This window comes from Microcaecilia unicolor, chromosome 5, assembly GCF_901765095.1.
Source record: "Microcaecilia unicolor chromosome 5, aMicUni1.1, whole genome shotgun sequence".
In the NCBI taxonomy this organism is placed as follows: domain Eukaryota; kingdom Metazoa; phylum Chordata; class Amphibia; order Gymnophiona; family Siphonopidae; genus Microcaecilia; species Microcaecilia unicolor.
In genome coordinates, this window is record NC_044035.1 from 327,070,496 (window position 1) to 327,094,696 (window position 24,201).

Consider the following 24,201-nt stretch of genomic DNA (forward strand, 5'->3'; position numbering starts at 1 on the left):
CAGTGTGTGAAAATTTCAAATAGTTTAAAAATGTCAGTGGAACATTTCCTTGGATAATTGCACCAAAAATAAAATGAAAAAAATATTGCTGCCAGAATTCCCAATGTCATTAAGGAATTTGAAAGATTTTCAGTTCTGCATTGGCCAAACCTATGACAATGGATCCAATATGTCTGGGAAATACAGAGGAGTACAAGCAGTTCTTTCAGAATACAATAACATCTCTCTTCTCTGACTGTGGAAAAAACATACTGAATCTTGCTGTGATTGACTTTACCAATTCATGCAAGGAAGAAATCATTCCAGGAAATGGAGATTTTTAATTAAGTATATGCCTAATCACTTCATGGTATATCAACAACTAGATGGTCTACATCAGTGTTTCCCAAGTCCAGTCCTTGAGTACCCATTGCCAGTCAGGTTTTCAGGATATCCACAATGAATATGCATGAAAGAGATTTGCATATAATGGAGGCAGTGTATGCGAATCAAGTTCATGCATATTCATTGTGGATATCCTGAAAACCTTACTGGCAAGGGGGGTACTCCATGATTGGACTTGAGAAACACTGGTCTGCATGACTTGATGGTGTTAAAACAACTGCATAGCATTTAAATTCTTTGAGAAATGCTTTAAAAATTCAGATATCATTCTCACATGTCAAGCGTCTAATTGAAGTCAGTACAGAAATATGTTGAAACTTGAATGCGTCTTACTGCCATTCATTCATATGGATGAAATTACTTAAGATGATTCATGAAGCTAACTTTTTGATCGAGAAACTTGATGTTACACTTTATGGTGAATATTAAAGGCCTCCTTAAAGATATTCAACAGATTTGTTACCAGTGGGATGCCGGTCTTGTGTAATCAAAAATAGTAGCCAAAAATATTGGCATTCCATTGTTTTGATGGTTTTTTTTTTTTTCTGGTTCTGTAGTGGTTCTCAGCATCTATATTTGTTATAATTGACTCCATCATTTCTGGTCTAACTTGCTGAGTCACTGTGGTACATTTATGCCTCCTTTGGATTCCTTTGGCAATTCAGAGAATTAAGCAATGAAGATCTGCAGTTAGTAGCAACAGTTTTAAGAAAAGTACAGCAAAACATTTGAGGGCTATGTTTACAAAGGCGCGGTAACATTTTTAGCATGCGCTAACTGTCTAGATGCCCATAATATTCCTGTAGATGCCTACATGTTTAGTACATGCTACACAGGGCCCTCAGTGTAACTAGCTGATGAGATGGTCTTAAGCAAATATTTGTGACCATCTCTTGCAAAAGGAGACTAAAGTCACCAGAAACAAAAAATGAGGTTTCAGAGCAAACAATTTGTTAAAAAAAAAAAGTAGTTCAAATCCCATCCTTTTATGTGAAAAAAATAACAAACGTGACTTATTCAGACTGCTTAGGACCCATGACATGAAAAATCAGCCATTCTCAACATTTTGGATCTGTTGTTTTTTGTCACTTAAAAAAAAAACTTTTTATTTATTTATAAAGATTTTAATACAGCCAAGCAAGAAAAACTTGTACAGAAAATTGGTCTAACATAAGAAAACAACATAGTACATAAAAATCATATCAGGTAATGTGTACTTAGATCCAAAGGGGGAAAAAAAGTCCTCAATATATAAAGGAGAGCAAGAGATAATCAAAAAAGAAAAAATTTATATAACAATATCAAAGAAAATTTCTCTAGAGATAAGTTATAAATATTTCTTTTGTGAGAAAAGCTGATACAAATCAAGGTCGGATATTCTGCACAGCCAAAGGAGGACCTTGACCAGTAACATCGACCTTATTACTCAAAAACATAATTAACTGAGATGGATCAAAAAGTATATATGTATATAAGAATGAGACTGATAATTCACAATACACTTACAAGGAAACTTAAAAAAAAAAAAAAACACCCAAAGTCAAAAATCTGGGACGCATCAAAAGAAATTGTTTCCTACGTTTTTGAGTTGCTTTAGCAACATCAGAAAATACCTGTACTTTTAAAGAGCAAAAAGTGGAAAGACAATATTTAGAGTATAATTTCAAAAGCCAATTTCTATTATAGTCCAGAGTCATTGTAACCAAAAGTGTAGAAGATATATCTACCCCCTCCTTTGATGTTTCCAAAAAGGCAGTGTTAATAATATAGCAGTTAGGTCCCAACTATCCTGTGATATAGGAGATAGCTGATCAATTCCACCTCAGCCTTCCTTTTTTTTAAAGGAGAGAAGGTAAAAAAAACTCTAGAAATTGGTGGCAGTGATTGTGAAGGCACTTTTAATACCTCCAACATATATCAGGGGAGGTACCAGGTGTTTTTGGAAAGGTAATAAGATGAAGATTTCTCCTTCAAATAGAGTTTTCTAAATTTTCAACTTTAAATTCCATATTAGCAGTTCCCTTCACCAGTGAGGTTACTAACGAGCCCGCATATTTTAATTTATCTATTCCCTGTTTAGAATTTTGTACCAATAGTAATTGTGACTCTTGAAAATCCACCCCATGTTCCAAAGCACCCAGTCTAGCTGTCTCTACATTCATCTGGGCAGACAGAAATTGTCCCAAAAACACAATATAGTTGTTCAGATTTCTTCAAGTGAAAATACTTCAGGTCTTACCGGTGCAAAGGTAATCATACCAGATATGGGAGCCCTCACTGCACTCACAGAAACTCCCTCCTCCCTTGTTGTAACAGCCAATGGAATACTTATACCGCTGCTGGTCTTACTTCCTGCATCACCCAAACTGCTAGGATGAAAAATCACAGCTTCAGCAGGAGTATCAGTGGCCGGAGGGACAATCCCCAAGATCGATGCCTCAGAAGACAGCACAGATCGCTGTTCATTCCTCTCTCTCTTTGCGACTGGATCCTTCAGCAGTTCCCGCTCCTAGGGGGAAAGCGAAACGCTGCTATCCAGAGGCAGAGAAACAAATGCTTCTGCTCGGTCCTGTAGCGGATCCCCCAGACGATGTCGCATAATCCTCCAGTTTAGTCTGAATTAGGCTTGATGTAGAGGAAACTACCATCGAAGCTGCTGGAACAACCTTTCCACGGCATTTCTTAAGCATGTTTGTGGTAAGTGGAGGAGCGACTAGAACATCTTGCCTCTAGGGTTCCATCTTGCCCCTTTTTGTCACTTTTTTTCCAGAGACAAGTCACATATATTCCAACCATTTAAAATCGCCTTGCAGGCCAAAAGAACTCCAAGAAATTGTTGAACTTGGATTGTCTTTTGTCTTTCTGTATCTTTATCTATATCAGTGGCTTTGGGTGAAACTGCTTTCATCCTGTTAAGCAAATTCAAATTTATAGTTTTATTAAAATGTTCTATACCACTAAGCTGAAGCAGATCACAGTAGTTTACATATATTAAAAATAACAATAAATCAATAGAAAAAAAACTCCATTTTAAAACAGAAAATAACCTAATTGATGCTGGAATGAGCATAAACACACAAATCTATCAACACATTAACTTTTTATAGTTACCCCCTGGTAGCAGCTGCCATTTTGCTGTGGAGAAGGAGTGTCTCAGTGGGCTGGCCATGCTTAACATCGACAACTGGATTTTTCCTTAATTATAAGCAAGCGTACACATTCTTAAGCCAGAAAAGCATTTTTAAAATTAAACACACAATCCTTGAAATTATTTGTAGTAAAGTTTGCAACCCTTGTAAGTGAGATTTTAATGAAAGTAAGCTTATATATAATTTGTACAGCTAAAAATGAACTTCAACAGCTTCTGTATATCCTCCCTTCCTTTTCCCAAATTTGGGACTCTAGAGCTTCCTAATTTGCAGTGATGCAGGCTTTTTTGATTCTCTCAATGGCCCTGGAAATACCTTCTTATAAAACTAAGCCCCCAGGTGCCTCCTCTAGAACGTCACTGCTTCTTGCCAATTTATAACCTTGAGCACAGTTGTGTTTGTTTTGAAATGCAGTTTTGCATTAAAAAAAATACTGTTGTACTGTGTAATCAGAAAGCAAAATTGGGCTTATGCCAACATTTTAGTGGCCATATAATCTTGCTCCTGCCTAGTCAGTGACTTGCTAGGATGTCAGTTTTACAGTGGTTAATATATAACATCTGTGGGATAAATTTAGCTTACTGCTTACTGTAAAGCAGTGGTTCTCAACCTTTCTTCAGTTGTGACACACCTGACATTTTCCCATATGTGACACACTGAACACTACAGTTCATGGCTGAACAACATAATAAAATCCCTTATATATCATTCATTATTGCCCAAAACGATACAAAAAAAAATACAGACACAGTGGCACTGACTACTGGATGGGGAACAGCAGACCTGCAACATTTCTAGTTGGGGTTTGTGGCAGAAGTGATCGCTGGGGGAAATGCTGAAGCAGAAATAAGGACCAGTTTTGCAGATTTCAAGTTACCTGGCGCTCTGCTCTCCCTGGCCTGCAGGTACACGTGGCTGTTAAGGAAAGCAAGACCTTACTGTCTGTCAAAGTTTTGGTGACACACCTCTTAGCGACACACAAATGTATCCTGATATCCTGATAACTCTAGTTGAGAACCACTGCTGTAGAGACAATGATCTTCACTTTTTTAAGCTGGGAACACTTTCTTTTTTTGGGGAGGGGGGGGAAGAGGAAATCTCCTGTGCAGGCCAAGACTGCACCCAGGGCATAGTGGAGTTTCCTTCCAGTGATGCAATTTTATTTATTTATGACATTTATACCCCACATTATCCCAAACATGCTCGGGTTCAATGTGGCTTACAAGCAATAATGATTAACAATAGAAGAGTGGGTACCAGTTATCAGATAGCACTGGAGATAGTAAACATTGCTATCAAAGAACGTCGAATACGAGTGATAGAATTAATGAATGAGTCAATTATTTTCATTAATGAGTGTAGTGTTCATCAAGAACGTTTTCAACACTTTCTGGAATGTTATGTAGTCTTCTAAGTGTCTAAGATGTTTAGGTAGAGAGTTCCATTTCTTAGTGCCTTGATATGAAAAGCCAGCAGAATAGATTGATTTGTAGGTTACTTTCTTACAGCATGGATAACGAAGAGAGAGTAGAAGTGGTTAATATATTGCGTTGAGGTAATTCAGTGAGGTTTTGCATATATGAAGGAGACCTACTGTATAAGATTTGGAATACAAGTACACATAGTTTAAAGGTAATTCTAGAGTTCATTGGAAACCAGTGCAATTTTAGAAGTAAACGGGAAGCTTTTGTATACCGGAGTTACCTGCAGACAAGGTGGGCAGTGATATTCTGTACTGTCTGGAGTTTTCTGATTTGATGATTCTTGCATCCAGCATAAATAGCCTTACAGTAGTCAAGTTTGGAAAATATTAAAGATTGAGCCAGTGCCGTAACGAGGGCGGCTGACACCCAGGGCGGGTCGCCGCTGCGCACCCTCCCTCCCGGAGCGCATTCTTACTTGCATTAGGAAGTGAGGGGCGGGCGGGAGAGCCAATCCGCCCCCGAGTGCACATCGCTGGGAGCTGCATCGGCTCTGCTGGTTCCTTGCTCTCTCTGCCCCGGAACAGGAAGTAACCTGTTCCAGGGCAGAGGGAGCAGGGAACCAGCAGAGCTGACACCCCCCCAGCGGCGTGCACCTGGAGCGGACCACCCCCCCCCCTTCCTACGCCACTGGATTGAGCCAATGTGTGGAATTGAGCTAGAGAAAAAGGCCTTATTCTTTTTCATTCCCAAAGTGAGTTGAAAATACAACAAACTACCGTATTTTTCGGACTATAAGACGCACTTTTTTCCCCCCAAATTTGGGAGGAAAATGGGGGGTGCGTCTTATAGTCTGAAGGTAGATTTGGCTGGCTGGCAGGCTGCCCGCCCTCCGAGTTCCGGATCGCTGTCAGGGTTACCTCCTTCTCCCCCCCCCCCCCCCCCCCCCCCCCCCCCCGGCCCTGTCACCACTTCTCCCTACTCACGCGATCTTCCCTGGTGGTCTAGTGATGTTGGGGCAGGAAAGAGCCCCCTCTTTCCTGCCCAGCGCGCTGCTCTCCATCCTCCTGTATGCAGCCTGACGGTCTCGGCGAGATTCAAAATGGCCACCGAGACTTCAATTCTTTCCTGCCCCGACGTCACTAGAGCACCAGGGAAGATCGCGTGAGTAGGGAGAAGTGGTGACAGGGCCGGGGGGAGGGCGATCCCGAACTCAGAGGGAGGGATTCGGACAAGACGCCCCGGAGCACCTAGGTTTTAGAGGAGGGAAAAAGGAAAAAAAAAATTTTTCCTATTTCTCTCCTCTAAAACCTAGGTGCGTCTTATGGTCCGGTGCATCTTATAGTCCGAAAAATACGGTACTTTAGAAATCAAATGTCAAATATTGATCGATGTATGTTCCTAGGATCTTCATTGTAGAGTCTGTTGGGTAAGTCTTGTTGTTAATATGAAATTATTGTAAGGTACAGAACGGAAGTGATTAGTTAATATAAGGAACTTTGTTTGCTTTCTGTTAAGTTTCAATTTGAAATCGGATGCCCAGGATTCCATCAAATCTACGACTGATTTAATTGTGGGCAAAATCTCTTATAAATTGTTGCTAAAAGGAATGCAGATTGTAGCGTCATCAGCATACATTTGCTTCAAGTTTTCTGCCCAGTGGTGTCGTCATGACATTAAATAATATAGGTGAAAGTGGGGAGCCTTGTGGATCAAGTCAGATGACCATGACGAAGAAATATGACCAGATTGTTTACTTGGTAGCATCTAGATTTCAGAAAACTGTTAAACCATTGTAGGGACCATACCATATATTCCGAAATGGTCTAATTAATTTAAAACTATTTACCTGGCACACTTGGTGGCCAATGTAACTAAAATGCATCTTGTTTCTCCATGCTCTTTTTGTTCCTTCTTCCTAGCCTTCCTCTCTCACATGCTGTCTCCCTCAGTATACTGCTCCCTCAATACACTATCCTTCCGCAGATCTTCTACCCTATGTATCCCGTATGCTTTTTTTACACTTCCACCAATACAGCTTCTCCGAGATCCATACATGCCTGCTCAAACCCCCACTCACTTTTCCCATTGCTTAGCCTCCACCATCTGGTTCTCACCCCATCCTCTCTCAACCTAGTTGTTCCCACAGTTTGTTAATCCTCACCACTGCTTTCAGATACTTGTTGCTGATGCTAACTCTTGAGTCAATTTTATCCCAGCACGGTATGGCTCTTACTGAATGAGCCGTGCAGGGCCTGAACTCCTTCAGTGTTGTATTGTTGCCAGAATCGCAGGGATGTTAAGTACCAGTCAGTGGAGGTAAAAACCAGAGCAGGTGGTGTTGGGGCAGTACTGGTAGCAGGCTTTTGAGGAAGATGGTGAGAATTTGTACGGGGAAAGAGTCGGGGAGCTGCAACTGGTTCCTGGGTATCACAGTTAAGAACACTGTTGCACAACTGTGGTTTTGGCATTGTTTGGTGCTTGTTCTGTGTGTTGTGTCATAGCTAATCACTGTATCTCCTTTTACAGGATTTGGTGAACACAGGGCTCAGCACTTTTTTCTTCTTCATTGCCTCCATTGTTCTCGTGGCCCTGAACAGTAAAACTGGCGCAGAAATTGCTGCAGTGGTAAGATGCAAATTTGCTACGAACAGGGAGTGTTTTTTAAACTTTGTCAGAAATTATGGTTATCGAGAAACACCTTTTCATTTGCATAATATTATGTTGTACTTTCCTGCTTTTGTTTATGCTTCTATTGAAATATTTAATAACATTTCTGGGGGGAAAAAAAGAAATATGGCTAGAGAGGATCTAGATAATTTGGATAACAAAAGACTCCATTTTATATCTGTACAATGTCCTTTGGCATGTTTTTCACAGTGCTGTGTTTAAATATCCCTGAAGGAAGGGAGAATATAAAGTGGTCATTTTGGTTTGCAGCTCTCTAATTATTAATCAAATTGAAGTATAGAGATAAACAGATGCATTTTTTTTTTCAATTCTTCATTACATTTTCTAGTTCTCTATGTAGCCTTTTGAAATCCACTCAGTTGTGCTGGAGGTGTGATGCTCCCTAGTGGTTGTCATATGCAACAGTTTGTACATGGCACATGCCAACCTCTTGTTTTTCAAGTGGCTTGTATATGTGAATGTATTTTAACTCTATGTTTATGCTGTAAAATTGGTATAATATAGGCTTGCAGCTTTGAATTGTATATTATAACCATCATCTTTTTAAATACCTAAGTGGATTAAGAAAGGAAGAATGAAAGCAGAAAAATAACTTAGGATATCAGGTTTTTTTTTGCCTGTCCATGCTTCTGCTTCCTCTGGAGGTCTTTTCCAGCCTGTACTGTGTAGAAATTATAGTGGAATGTATAGATAAGGGTGATAGATTAAAATAGCATGGGAAATGAAGAGCACGTTTCCAAAATTTACTCAGTCCATTTATTTCAGTTTTGAGCTATGTGATTAATTTTGTTCATCAAAGCCAAGATTCATTTACCGTAGCTTATTCCTGTTTCAAAACTCATGTGAGTTTTGGCACAGGAATAAGCTATGGTAAATGAATCATGCCTTGATGAATGAAGTTAATCGCATAGCTCAAAACTGACGAAAAATGGACTGAGTTGTGGAAAAGTACTTTTCAAATATATCCATCTTGAGGTAAGACTGACTTTTAAATTGTTGTAGCGGTTTGTAAATAAAATAATACTTAGCTCTTGAAGCTACAGTACTCTTTTGGGTTACTGAGTCAGGCAAGTATGTATTCTCTGAGGACAAGCAGGACAGCTTATTACTGTGAATGGGTGACGTCACTTAAGCCCCAGGTTAGATGCTGCCCAGCTTTGAAAATCTTCAGGATGCCCTTGGCATGTCTAACCGCACATGCACGCTTCCCTTCCTGCCTACTCAACTAATGTGGGACCCACAGTTTCTACTTTACCATGAACTAGTCAGACCTGTTTAGTACTTCTCTGAGGTGTGTGTGTGTGGTTTGTTTTATTCCTAATGCCTATTCCTGACTGATTCTTTTGTGAGTTCACAGGAGACTTAATATTTCTTTCTTTCTGTTTTTCAACCCCTTCCTCGGTTTTTGAGGTACACCTGGTGGTGCCAGGTCCCTTCCCCTTCCCTGTTTCTCTTGCCTTCCTGCTCTGTTTATTTATTGTCCTGTCTCAATAAGAAAAAAACAAAAAATAGAGCATTAAGGAAGATGAGCCAGATCAGCTGATGTTTGGAATCGCACTGGTCTTGATAAATGTTTAGAAAACCGTAAGTTTAATATCCCTTGCACTTCTCCTCTTCCTTTGCTGAATGAGTTTTGGGCGGCGGTTTCCATTCAGCGCCCTCAGTTTGAGGCTCTATGCTCTCCAGGCGATTGCGGTGCCAGTCGGGGAGTTTTCTGCAGGGCCACACGGTGGGATGTTTCCCATGATTTTTGATGTGCTCCGCTGCTGTTGTTCGCTGGCAGCCGTCATCGTGTTTCGAGCCCTGTATAAGTAATTAATTTCTGTGCTCTTCTGCTTCAGCTGTTGCATTCATGTGCTTGGAGCTCTCCCATGCTTGTTTTCAGTTACGTAGCAGGGGTTGTGAAGACACTCCTGTTCTTTTTTTTTTGCCACGCCTCATGCCGGTTCTTTTTGGGTTTGTCCTCACTCGGGTGCTAGCAGGGTACCCGCCATTTGTACGGCGCTGTTAAAAAAAAAAAAAAATCTGGTCTTGATGGGGGTTCTTCCAGGAGGTGTTTCTGGATTCGGTTTGGCCTCATACCTCTTTGAGGTTTTTCGGTGTGGCTGTTTTTCTGAGCACTCTGTTAAATTCCATCAGTTAAAAAAAAAAAAAGTCATGCCTTTGTCTGTTGGAAGGACTTCCTCTGATCAGTTCCACCTCGGTGAGGGAAGCAAGTTTGCATATGAGTGCTTCGGCCTCTAGTTGCTTCCAGCTCAACTGAGCTTGTGTTTGGAACCTCTCAACCTTTATTCACGCTTCTCTCTATGGCCACGTCCTCTCTTCAGGGTCTATGACCTCTTTAAGTTCCTCGGCACCTTCCCTTACGGGCCTGGCAGCAGTGCCATGGTCAGGGTTGAGTCCTAGACTCATCCAGGCAGCTCTTATTCTTTTGGTAATAGCGTTGGTTATGCTGTCCACTACAGGTCGGGTATTAAGATCTTTAGTGCCCCACAGCCCTGCTCGGCTTGGGCAGCTGATTCTCGACAACCCATTTATGTTAATTTATTTCTTTTCTTTTTCCAAGTGGCCCATTAGGCATCTGTTTAGCAATGCATGGTGACGCTGGTTCCTCCTTCTGGCAGGTGTATTCTGGACAAGAAGCATTTGCTTCCGGCGCCCAGGGTTGTGTCAGGGTTGTTTGCCCTACCCTATTGTATCAGCAGTCCGCTTTTCTAAGGAGTGCGGGACCTAGCCTGGACATTGATTTCTTAACGTCTACCTAGCAGACTGGTCCCCTACTGGCGCCACTTGGTACATAGGTCTCAGTGGGAGCATAACGAGGTTTTTGATTTCCTTGACTTTCCGGTATCTGTCATCGCAGTTTCACAGCTGGCCACGGCACCCGAGCTTGGTGTGGCCATCTGGGTCATCCTAGATATCTCTCTCTCGCCTGTTCGTGGGTGTTGGTGCCCTCTGGGCGATAGGTTGACTGTTCTCCTGATGCAGATGCTGGGCTCTGGTATCTTGCTTTCCTGGGGGGTTTTCTCTACTCCCCAACAGTCCGGTCTCGGACTCTCCGAGGTTAGACCTATTCCTGTTTATGGCCTACTAGTCATACGGCCTCTGTGGAACCCTAAAGTTTTTGGTGATGGCCCTTTAGTTGGGGTCTGATCCCTGCAGGTTGCAATAAAGTCTCTCTTTCTGATTTCCCTTTTGTACCTCAATCCGTTGTTGGAGGTTGGCTCCTTCGCTGGATGTTGACCCTAGCTATGTAATTGGAAGCCCAACTTTGCTTTGGCACTTACTGTCAACCATTTTGGTAGTTGACCCTGTCTACATCGCTGGAAGTCCACTCTGGCTCCACTGCTGGATGTTTGCTCCGCCACTTGATGTCCAGTCTGGCTCCTTCGCTGGAAATAGAGCCTTGTGCCCCCACTAGGCATAGAGTCTTGCTCCTTCACTAGACATCGAGCCTTGCTCCATCGCTGCGGGTCAGGCCTTGTTCTGTGGCTACGGGTTGAGCCTGGCTCCGTGGCTGGAGGTCGAGCCCTGCTCCATGCGCAACTTTCCTTGTGTTCAAAAAGACAGGGAGATTTCATCCCATCTTAGACCTGAGGACCCTGAACAAATTCCTGGTCAAAGAAAAGTTCAGGATGATTTCCCTAGGCAATCTTTTTTTTTTTTCCCCATGATTCTGGAACAAGATTAGCTATGCTCTCTGGACTTTAAAGGATGCTTGCACCCATATTCGGATATGTCCCAGTCACAGGAGGTGTATCAGATTTTGAGTAGAAGAAACAACATTACCAGTATCATGTTCTACTCTTTAGCCTCACATCAGTTCCTAGGGTTTTTACAAAATGCCTTGAGGTAGTCGCAGCATTGTGCATGTGTTTCTCTATCTGAACAATTGGCTGATTAAGAGCACATTAAGGGAGGGTACTCAAGAATCAATACAGAGTATTATCCGGGTATTGGAGCTACTAGGGTTTTGTAATCAACTATCCCAAGTCCCACTTGTTCCCAGTGCATCAATTGGAATACATTGGAGCCTTGCTTGACACAGTTTGAGCAATTGGAATACATTGGAGCCCTGCTAGACAGTTCGGACCCAAGCCTACTTTGCTCAGGTGAAAGCGGTTGCACTCATTTGCATTACTCATAAGGTTCGAAACCAGCCAGTAGGTCACAGCTCGGCAAATGTTGAGGTTATTGAGCTATATGGTCTCCATCATACATGTTGTTTCAGTCATCCCAGAGTTATGGCAGTCCCTCCTCTGGTGGACAGCTCAGACCAGTTTGACTCAAGGGCTATCATGCCAAATTCCTTCTCTACAGAAAATCCTGATGTGTTCAGCCTGGGTTTGGGTGCTCGTGCAAGGTCACTCATCCACTCAGGAGACTGATGTTCAGTTGAGTCTAGGCTGCGGCAGGCGCAAGCACCTTGCATGCCTGAAGACACTGCAATTGCAGTAGCCCTGAGAGCTCTTCCTAGAGCATCATAGCTCAGATGCATCAGAGAGACAGTCACAGGAGAGGTCCCGTACACCGACTCGCTGTCGACCATCAGGAGTAGCTCGTACTCGACCAACTCATGTATCATCATCGTCAGCGGAGCTTTCTCCTACATTAGAAGCACTCATACGCCTCGACGCAGTTCGACATACAAGTCTGTAATCTCTCCCACATACTACTCATAAGCAGTACTTTGCAGAGTCCTATTTGGACCTTTTCTGGAGATAGCTCATGACCTAGAGGACCTCTTGTATGAGGAGTTCTGTGGCTGCCTGTCTGATTTTTTTTTTTGCTGCTTCAGAGGAGAAAATCACCTCCAGAAAGTGCATCCTTTCCAGGTTTTGTTTGTGAAATAGTTCTTGCTATAACTTTCAAGCTGGAAACAGAGGAAGAACAGAACTTTCTGAGGCTCTTGAATGATTCCCCACCAAAAGAAGAGGGAATCCATTCAATTATGAAAACCACTTTATTCAAAAGGTGGGAGACCCCTCTGTCAGTCCAGATTATCCCAAAGAAAATTGACAAAATGTATAGAATACAAAAGTGAACTGGATTTGAAAGGACGCAGCTACCATATCATTCTTTAGTGGTAGTTGGCTTTAAAACGCACTCACCAGATCTAGTGCTTCTGCTTCTCCAGGAAAAGAAGCAAGAAGTTTGTACTCTATTAGCAGAAAAGCTTTCCAAGCCACACTCGCATTTTAGACTACTAGCTTCCACTATTTATTTAAATCTCTTGTACAGAGTCCTTTATCATTTGCTGAATATCTTCCTTCTGATAAACAAGAAGAGTTCCAAACACTTCACAAAAAGCTCATTGCCTGTCATATCTTGCTAGGCAGGCCTTTGATGATTTTGACACATCTTCCCACATCTCTGCTCTAGCAATATCAATGCACTAATTGTCTTGGCTCAGACCTTGAATCTTCTGTCCAGGAGCACCTCGCAGCTGTTGTCATAGAGACAACTTGCTTGGTGACAAGGTTGAGGAAGGAGGTTTTAGATGCTATAATTATCCTTCTAGCCATTGTCATACCCCTATGTTGCCTCCACTTCAGTGTTCTATATCTCAATGATCCCCTCCAAAGCAGCTACGTGGACAGAAGTCCCAAACACCAGTCAAAGCAACAGCTTAGTTTTTGACTCCTTACTAGAGAGCATTGCCACCATCCAGTTGTCGATACTAACAAATCTTCCTGTCAAAGGGAGGCTTCTTCTGTTCCATCAGAGATGAGTCTTTATCACCTCTGATCGCTGGGTCTTACACACAATCCAACATGGTTATACTCTGCATTGGCAAGCAAGACCACCACAGATCATCTACCAAGAGAGTCTCATTTCAACTCCCTCTAACTTCAATTATTACGAGAGGAGCTCTCAGTCCTCCTCTGTCAGAATGCGATACAACCAATTCCTCCACCAGCCAGGGGTTGAGGATTCTACTGCATATATTTTCTGATTCCCAGAAAGACAGGAGGAATACATCCAATTCTCGATCTACAAGACTTAGAAAAGTTTTGCATGGTATCTCAGGGGTCACTACTCCCCATGATATAGCTGAACGATTGTTTTTGCTCTCTAGACCTCAAGGAGGCATATATCCACATACCTATTCTAACCGCTCACAGAAAATACCTTTGTTTCTGCTGTGGGTCTCTACACTGTCGGTACAAGGTCTTACCATTTGGCTTGACCTTGGCACCTCGAGTGTTCACGAAGTGTCTGGTAGTAATAGCTGCAGTACTTCAGAGATGGGGCATCCACGTCTTCCCTTACCTGGATGACTGGTTAAACAAGGCAGCCACTCAGAAATCCGCCGCCGCTTCCATGAAGTCAAAAATTACAACTCCTAGAATTCCTTTGATTAGTAGTCAGCTACCCCAAATCACATCTTCAGCCGGTACAGACTTTGGAATTCCTAGGGCTCTTCTCGAGACAACTCAAGGTTGAGCATTCCTTCCTCAGCAGAGGGCAAACAATATATTTCGCCACTCAGGTATCCTAGGCAACTCATATCTGCACATCAGATGCTCCACCTCCTCAGTCACATGGCTTCAACAATTCATGTAACACCATTGACTCGCCTTCACTTTCGAATTCCTCAGTGGACGTTCCCCTCACAATGGACTCGGGCCATGTGGCTCCTTTCTGCCCATATCCAGATGACTCCACGGTTCCGCCACTCCCTTCAGTGGTGGATGGTGTTGCACAATCTATCCCAAGGCCACCTATTCCAACCCCTTCCACATCACAAGGTTCTCACCACAGATGCTTCCACAGTCATGGTAGAATCTGTTTTAAGGAGGATCTGCCATAAGGGCTTTGAGCTCACTGACTTTTCTGACAGAAGAGCTATCAAGAACAATATTTTATAAGTTAGGAACTTAATGGTTTGAACGGAGGTTTCATGAGAGTTGAAAATGACATTGAAATCCCATACCACTGGAGTCGGTTTTATGAGAGGTTTAGTGTGATATAAACCTTTCATGAATCTAACCATCAAGGGATGCGCTGCAGTTGGTCTATTATCAAGTTTAACATGAAATGCACTGATAGCACTCAAATGTACTCCGAGTTAGACTTGATAACAGAAATGGATGAGAAATTCCATCATAGTAAGTAGAGAACATGAGATAAGGTTGAGGCACACCAGAGGGAAAGCCTTTTCCATTTTAGGTAGTAACATTGTTTTGTGGAGGGTTTTCTGGAAGCTAGTAATATCTGAGAGACTGCATGAGGAATGCTTAAAGAACACAATTCTATGTCACGAGGTACCATGCCTTGTATGCTAGAGAACAAGAGTTCGGATGAAGAAGAGATCCTTTGTTCTGAATTATGAGGGTTGGGAAAGCATCCAACATGAATGCAGGGCATAGTACAAGAGGTAACGGTGTTGGGTCCACTGGGAAACAGCGATTGTAACATGATCGTTTGAGCTACTATCTGGAATGAAGCCACAAAGGAAATCTACCATAGTAGTATTTAATTTTCGAAAGGGTGACTATGACAAAATGAGGAAAATGGTTAAAAAGGTGCTAAAAGGATCGGCTGCAAAGGTTAGGACATTAAATCAGGCATGGACATTGTTTAAAAATACCATCTTGGAAGCCCAGACCAAATGCATTCCACGTATTTATGAAGGTGGAAAGAAGAGAAAACGACAGCCAGCATGGAAGTGAAAGAGGCTATTAGAGCCAAAAGAATGTCCTTCAAAGAATGAAAAAAGGACCCAAATGAATAAAATAAGAAGCAACATAAGCACTGTCAAACTAGATGCAAAGCATTGATAAAGAAGGCTAAAAAAGAATATGAAGAGAAACTTACTGCAGAGGCGAAAACTCACAGTAACAACTTTTTCAGGTACATCAGAAGCAGAAAGCCTGTGAGGGAATCCTTGGAACCATTAGATCATAATGGAGCAAAAGGGGCACTCAGGGAGGACAAGGCCATAGTAGACAAACTAAATGAATTCTTTGCTTCAGTCTTTATGGAAGAAGATGTAAGAGATTTGCCACCCGAACCCACCCCAAATTCCTCCCAAAGGTTGTTTTGGAGTTTCATCTCAATCAGTCCATTGTTCTTTTTGTCGTCTTTCCTAAACTGTGTTCTCATCCTGGAGAAGCAGCACTGCATACCTTGGATTGCAAACGTGCTCTAGCATACTATCTAAAACATACAAAGCCTTATCAACCATCCTCCCAGCTCTTTGTATCCTTCAATCCTAACAGATTAGGAGTTCCCATCACCAAGCATACAGTCTCTACTTGGGTGGCCGACTGTATCTCTTACATCTATGCTTTGGCTGGGCTAACCCTTGATGGCCGTGTCACCGCTCATTATATGCAAGTTAGGGTGGCCTCAGTAGCCCATTTCCATTCTGCCTCTATTCAAGACATTTGCAATGCAGCTGTGTGGTCTTCTATCCATATTTTCACAACTCTCTACTGTCTGGACCAGTATTCCAGGTGCGATAGCCAGTTTGGACAAGCAGTTCTGCAGAATCTTTTTACTGTTTAAAATCCAACTCCACCCTCTGGCCCATTTTCCACCAGACTCACTGTTTACTTTACTGTCTGAATATACTTTTCCTGTGAGCCTGGTAGCTACTGAGTCCCACTTGTGACAATATCATACCTACTTGTCCTCTGAGAAAACTCTCCTGTAGCAGGAGTTCGACGACGACAGCAGGCATATATTCTCACAATCCGTTCACCTCCCCTTGGAGGTGTCTTTTTAGCTTTAACACTGTATTGCCAGTCCTGCGCTCACTCATCAGGCGGGAAGGCACCCACGCATGCACGGTGGAAACACCATCTTAAAGATTTAAAGTGGTTGTACACTTTGGCAGTGTTCACACTGGGCTCCATCGAATGACATTGCCCATTTGTGAGAATATATGCCTGCTGTCCTCTGAGAACGCCTGCTACAAGTGGGTATCTTAGCTTTACTCTCAAAACTGTAAGCTGGCATTTGTTCAGCTTTTTCACATCTCCGAAGGGCAATGCAAGTGCAGGATGCCTTCTTTGCTCAGACCCCTCATTTCTTTTGAACATGTTCTTTGCAAAGTTTAAGTGTGAATTTTAGTGCTTGCCACAAAAGAAGATCTGAAAATCTCCCAATGGTTTGTATTATGGGTACATTTTCTTTTACTTGCCAAACTGACATGATTTTTTTTCTCTCTTTGTTAGATATTTGGTTTCTTGGCTACTGCACTGTATGCAGTAAACACTTATCTAGCAGTTAAGAAATGGATGAACAGAGAGCGGAACGCCCGACAGAGCAATGACTATATACGTGCTCGTTCTGAGTCACGAGAGGTGGATACCCGTCCTGAGATTCAGCATTTGGATGCATGAGAGATGCATTGGACCTTGGAGATCAAAATCAGCAAATTGTTTTTGTTCCTCTGGGCACACAAAATATTGTACATTTAAAACTGCTGGGGTAATATTTTCCTTTCTTGAGAACAGGATTCCATGGCAGAGAACACAGGATCAACGTGCTTGCAAATAGATTAATGTACACATTGTATAAAATATTATGGTGTGTGCACACACCCTTATAAGTATTCCTGGCCAGCTGCACTAACATTTGGCTATTCCAAATGTAAATATATGTATTTTGCATTTTGTATAGATTTTATTAGGAGGGTGATCTGTTGCCACCCTGGGTTTACAATATTTCATTCAGTATAAAGCCTTTCCTTTGCTATTAGGTTTTTAAGACTTATACATTTTCATTTAGTCAGCATAAGGCGGATTATGAGTTTTTATGATCAGTACAAAAAGGTTTTAATTTTGATGAGCTCCTAGTGCCTCTTTCTGCTTCCTTAGAAAGTTCATGACTTGGTAGACTTTTGCTGCCTTCTGGATTGCAAGTTTGAGTTATAAACCTAGCTGAGATGCATTCTCTCATAATGAGAATGCAAGTCTGCAACTATCCAAGTGGTAAAAAGGGTATAATTTCTATTTGTAGAATTGGGAATCTGCTCCTCTTTGTTTGATTTCTAAGCATTGCCAGTTTGCCAAGACCAATAGGAAGACCAAGGGTGCTCTGCACACAGAACACTGATGACACTACTGCTATAATTTCATACTTATAAATTATAAGGCTGGTTACAAATCATAAAAATAATCTTTAGAAGTGAGATTACAAATTCTGCTTTATTTTTAATGCAATAATTTTAGGTTTTAGGCACTGGCTTTTTGTGCTTTAAATGCTTTTAACATTTTTCTACAGACAACTGTGTCTTGCGATCTATTGTTTTCATCTATCACCATCACTGGCTGACTTTTGCAGCTGTGTTTGACACATTAGCTGCACTGGTTACATTTTCTGCTGTCGTCCCATGGGCCAGCCCTTTGCTGTTTTGCAGTAGAAACAGCGCTCTGCCCAACACAGGAGAGGAAAACAGACAAATTTCAGGTCATCAAATAGTGGTTTTTCCTCACAAATGTGCATTAGAAATGTGGGAGAAACATATCAAACTAGTGGATAGAGAAGAGGTACAGGTAGGCTTATACTGAAGCACTTACAAATTATTTTAACTCATTTTACGCACATTACAGAAAAAAAGTGAATGAGGCTCTCATTGATATCTGCCAGTCCATGCATATATCTGATTGTATAGAGGTAGCCATTGATGTCACATATCAAGGAGAGGAACCGAAGGAAGTGGGAGGAGCAGCAAGATCACTGGTGATGGCCTGGCCATCATGATAGATGGCAGCAGTGGTAGTGTGGGGTGTAGGCTAGGACAGGCTTGTCCAGTCCTTGAGGGCTACAAGCAGACCAGGTTTTCACGATATCCCTAATGAATATACATGAGAGAGATCTACATACAGTGGGATGTAAACCTTTCTCTCATAGATGTTAGGGATATCCTGAAACTCTGGCCTATTTGCAGCCCCATAGGACTGGTCTAGGGCTTGCACATCTGCACTGCTTCCTGGACCCCACAGTAGGGTCCTGCAAAGAGAAGAAGTTGGTGGCAAAGCAGAGAGGTATATCAGAGAGATGAAGGGCTGGTGTTTGTCTGGAGGAGTAGCCTAGTGGATAGTGCAGTGGACTTTGATCCTGGGGAACTGAGTTCAATTCCCACTGCAGCTCCTTGTGACTCTGGGCAAGTCACTTAATCCTCCATTACTCCTGGTACAAATAAGTACCTGAATATACTATGTAAACCACTTTGAATGTAGTTGCAAAAACCGCAGAAAGGCGGTATATCAAGTCCCATTTCCCTTTCCCTTTTGTTTGCTCATCTGCTATCAGCTGTTATGAGCGTAGGGAATATTGTGCAATCATCCTACCATGATTAGCTGGATTCAGTTGAGGCTGGAGGTCCAGATATAGCCAGAAGAGGAGGCCTGGACAGGAGGTGTGTCGAGTAAAGTTGGTTTTACTTCATTGTGTTTGGCGTGCATTTTCAACTTGATCTAAATGTATATAGACTCTGAAACAGAGAAAATCACTTCAACATCTTCTGTTCTGCCCACTATTTTTTTCTAATCTGAGATTTTAATTTGACGCAGTTTTGTTCTGTTGAATTACACCATGAGGAACTGGGACTTGAAGAAAAATCATAATAGCCTGAAATTAATTGAAGTGGGGGCAACCATGTTAGTGTGGAGCAGCAAAAATGGCAGAGGTGGTGGTAACACCTTGTTTAGCACTGTCCTTTTTGCAGAAATTTTCTAGAATGGGATTCTGCCGTACATGAAACAAATGTCTTGTCTGTTTTAGGCTGTAGACATATATGTGAGTTTATTTTGTCATTCAATACCACAATACTGGAGAGCAGCAAAGAAATAAAACCCAAAGGGTAAGATAATTTGCAGTTCTTAATGAATATAGGTAAAGCCCTCAGAGACCAAGGATAAACCGAGGTCTGACCTGCAAGACATTAATATCTACAAGAGATTAAGCGGTCTGCGGTCCTATCTCATTCATAGGGCTATGTTTTACCCGTATTACTTTGCTTATGAACAAAAAATCATTTAAATAAATGTATCAAAACAATCAGTCTTGTTGCTGAATATTTGTTAGATAATACGATATGTTATAGGCTTCTTCAGGTTTTGCCCAATAAGATTGTCAAACAGGGGTATCACCTAGTGAAAAATATATAAAACACATATTTAGCAATAATGTTCATAGCTTAATCTACTTGTATGTTTAGAAAGCTTATTGAAGGCTGTTAAGCCTTGTTGCTGTAACCCACCTAACTCAGGAATACTTTATGCATTGACTACACTTCACCGGGCTAAAGTATTCAATATAATGCAAAATCATGAAGTAATGACTTAGCAAGACTAAAGAAGTTTAACGTTATACAGACTGAAATACTTCATAATCTATAGTGTGTTCTTAAATATCATTAAGAGTCGTTAAACTACATATCGTGCGATAGAAACCTGAAAGTATATAAAACTACCTGACAGACATTGAGCTTTTACCATAAGCTTGAACCAATGCTCAGGAATCGTTCAATAACATAACGATATCGCTAATCTTAACAAATGAAGCCAACAATGCTAGCTTTACCTCTGTAGAGGGTTAAACCTACAATAAAGCCAAAATGTGATTACTTACTTTACCATACTGAGGCATAAATCTTAGGACCGGGTCTTACCTATATTCATTAAGAACTGCAAATTATCTTACCCTTTGGGTTTTATTTCTTTGCTGCTCTCCAGTATTGTGGTATTAGATTACGGAAGTAAGGAGAACAGCTCATACTGTTTTTTTTACAAGATTATTTATTTTGTCATTCCCATTAGTAAAATATGTAGACTTATACAAGCAATTGAGGTAAGTGGACTTGGCCAGCTGCTTGAATTTTCAGTTTGTTCTTTCACTTGTCCATGTGCAGCCCTTATGTCTGTGACCATGAAATACCTGGACATTAGTGTTGCATATACCTTTTCATTTGCTTTTCAGAAAGGGGTGACTGACTGCTTACACTCTAACCAAATGATTTAAAAGTTAGCATGGCTCATGATTCTATAGCAGTATACCTAGGAGAAGTATGGAGGATTAAGGTGAAGATTATTATAAGGCTCAATGGACCCTGTATACCCAGTGGTTGCAAGCCACAGAGAATCTTCACAATGTCATTTAAGTTCCACTTAGGGACTCATTGTCCAGGTGGATGGTCCAATCCATTCTGGCAAAAAGTGTTCCCTTTCAAATTCGAAAGGTGCTAACGACAGATGTGTCCAACCTGGGATCTCATGTAGGTGGGCTCCACACTTAAGGTCTCTGGTTTGTTCAGGAAAAACTTCATCAGATAAACTTCGCAATCTGAAACACTCCTAAGGTTTTCAGAGATTGAACATCTGATCAAGTAATTCTGATTCAGACAGCCCACCATGTTGCAGTGTATCAACAAGCAGGGAAAGACGGGCTGCTATGTCGAGAAGCTGTCAGATTGTGGAAGTGTCTGTCACTTGGGTGATGATCCTCAGAGCCATATAACCTGGCAGGAAGACGGCTGTCTGGTGAACAAATTGAGTTGGATTCTGCAGTCTCATGAGTGGTCTCTGGACAAGGGCATAGCCTAGAAGATCTTTTAAGTGTGAAGCACCACCTCAATAGATCTTTTTGACATTCATTACAGTGATGTGAAAGTATCTCAGTTGTACTCATGACTAGGTTTGCCTAGAGGCATATTTTCAAAGCACTTAACCTTCCAAAGTTCCATAGGTTTCTATGGAACTTTGGAAGGCTAAGTGCTTTGAAAATATGCCTATTTGTGTACTTTTGGTAGGTCTTCCCCAAACCTCCTTACATGCTCTACAGGTGGCACAAAATGCCACTGCAAGGTTGATTTTTAATGTATCTCAATTCAATCGTATTTTTCCAGTTCTGGCCCAATTACGTTAGTTACCTAACAAATGATGAATTAATTTTAAGATCCTCACGGTCTTTAAAGCTTTATATGATGATTTCTCCAGAATGTATTTCAGCAACCTTAAAAATTCATACTCCAATATGAAATTTACAGTACGTTTTGCTAATAAAGGTTTACTTGATGTGCCTTCTTTTAGAAAAATTCAGTTAGATGTTCATTGGGACTCATTCATGGTGTCTAGAACCAGCTTTCTGGAATGTTTTTTTCCAGTTGCAATACATTCCATTCCTTCAGTGTGCTTGATTCACAAACTTTTAAAAGCGCATCTTTATCTAATGAATAGGGATGCAGAAGGGGGGGGGGTTCTCTTTAATATAGTAATGTGATGGTTTACAGCTCTTTCTTTCTTTCTTTCTTTCTTTCTTTCTTTTTTTATGTAGTTGAAATTGTAATTTTATTACTTTATATAGTATTTTGGTTTTAGATTGATTATTGTGTATATTTATTGTGCATTGCCAAGACTGGTGGATAGTGTGGTAAGAATTTTTAAATAAATAAAATATCACATAGCAGAAAGGGTTTTCTGTACACGTATCCTCCCAATACCTCTTGTAGCAAAACTCTTATGAAACAGAATTGAGGGGCCTTGATCCTGATTACCCCATACTGGCTAAGACAGACATGGTTCCCTCATCTTGAACTTTTCCTATAGAGATCCTTGGAGACTGAAAACTTCCAACACTAAAGATCATGGATCCCTACTACATCCTAATCTCTAGGCCATCATGGCTTAGATGTTTCAAAGGTTAGGTCCTGTTGGCTTCCAGAAGAGCTACAACTGAGAGAGCATACAGTTTTAAATGGAAGAGATTTACCATCTGATGTAAGGGCAAGGCCTCTAGATCCATTTTCCTGTCATATTCAAAAACTTCTGTTCTGCATTTCTCAGTCTGGTCTCAAGACTAACTCTTAGGATTCACCTTAGTGCAACTGGCACTTATCACCAAGTAGAACATAAACCTATCTCTGCTCGGCCTTTAATTTGCTTTATACGAGACTTGTGTTTATTGAAGCCTCCATTAGCACCTTGCAGTGGATTGGAACCTCAACGTTGTTTTAATCCAACTGATCAAAGTTCCTTTTGAGCCACTAGATCCAAGTCAGGTACTTTAGGTGACAGGTAAGGTCATATTTTTGTCAGCAGTCACTTCAGCCTGTGGGTTCAGTGAACTCCAGGCCCTTGTTGTGAAACTTTAATGTGGATCAGCTACAATAGAGTGGTCCTGCACACGCGTCCCGAGTTCCTTCCTTTTTGGAAAGAAGGTGGTGTCAGAATTCCATCTTAACATTGTTCTTCCAACATTATTTCCAACACCTAATGCACATAAAGGTGAAATCATACTGCACAATATGGACTGCAAAAGAACCTTAGCCTTCCTTCTGGAGCAGACCAGAGAGTCCACCCAGCTTTTTCTTCCTTTGGACTCAAATAGGGTGGAGCTGCTATCAGCAAAATGCACTCTTCCAAATTGGCCGGCAGACTGCGTTTCCTTTACTGAAGCCCCAGCCTATGGAAGGTCATGTTATGGCTCATAATGTTAGAGTTATGGCGGTGTTGGTAGCCCACTTGAGATAGCTGTCAGAATCTCTTTGAATCTAGAATCCAGCTACCCCTCCCCCCAGCCCATTTCTTTCACTCCCAGGCTGCCTCAAAAAGACAAACAACAACCTTATATTTTATAATGCAATATTCTGACCTTTTGCCTATAAGGTGTAAGGCCCCAAGTAATTATTTTGTGTTTTTGTTAAAGGCAGCCTGTAGCTAGGGAATCCCACATGTAAGGCTATTATATCCTGCTTGTCCTTGGAGAAAGCGATGTTGCCTTTAGCAGGTGTCCTCAGAAGACAACGGGATAAATAGCTTTACATATTCTCCTTGAGTTGAATTCTTTCAGCTTAAAAAATTGATTGGCTAGTTCCTGCATGACAGAGGCAGGAAGGTATGTATGCATGTGCATTGCAACATTATATAAAGTTGTAAACAAGCTGTGGAGATTTCCCTCGCAGGCTCCTTCGGGTGATGTCACCCACATAAAAGGCACTTTATTCTGCTGTCTTCAGAGAACATCTGCTACAGGTAAGTAATTTCACTTTTTTGTACTTGAATTAGGTAAATTTTTTCTGTTGAAAACCAAATAAGGCTTGCTTTAAGAAATAAGTGCTTGATTGATTCTTGATGGTCACAAACACTGGTTTTCGGGCTAGCAAAAATGAATATAGTTTGCCTTAAGGCTAATCTGCATAACTTGGTTACCCTTAAACTAGACCTGTTTGGCCTCAAGGGCCAGAGTTATATTCTGTGCATGTTTTTTATACTGGCCTATCAAATGCTGATTGATGTGCAATTGAGTTCAGACGCATGTATCAAAATGCATCTGACAAAAGGAATATATTGGGACAGAACAGATGAGCAGTTGCTGTTTGGTTGATCAAAGAAAAAAAAACTCAAACCCTTATTTATTTAATTGTATTTATTTTCTGCACTTGATATACCGCAAGTGAGCCATGGAGGTGACTATTCTTTTACAATAAAAGCAATCGGGGTCAGAGACAAAAGGGATACAGGACTAAGAGGATGAGCTAAAGGATTCAGAGAAGAGGAAAGTTTTGAGTAGAGATTTTGAAATTAGAGTAGGAAGTCTTTAGG

The 24,201-nt window shown here is 41.3% G+C and overlaps 1 protein-coding gene across 1 annotated transcript in view; it reads left to right on the forward strand.

Annotated features, from left to right (window-relative positions):
- Nucleotides 1–18,748, forward strand: part of CMTM4 (CKLF like MARVEL transmembrane domain containing 4) — a 97,994-nt gene extending 79,246 nt beyond the window's left edge. Inside the window, exons 3-4 of the mRNA XM_030204487.1 lie at nucleotides 7,484–7,582; nucleotides 16,831–18,748. Coding sequence (XP_030060347.1) covers nucleotides 7,484–7,582; nucleotides 16,831–16,998 — 267 coding nt within the window. The 3' untranslated portion in view covers nucleotides 16,999–18,748. The remainder of the gene's footprint in view (nucleotides 1–7,483; nucleotides 7,583–16,830) is intronic.
- Nucleotides 18,749–24,201: the final 5,453 nt, after the last annotated feature.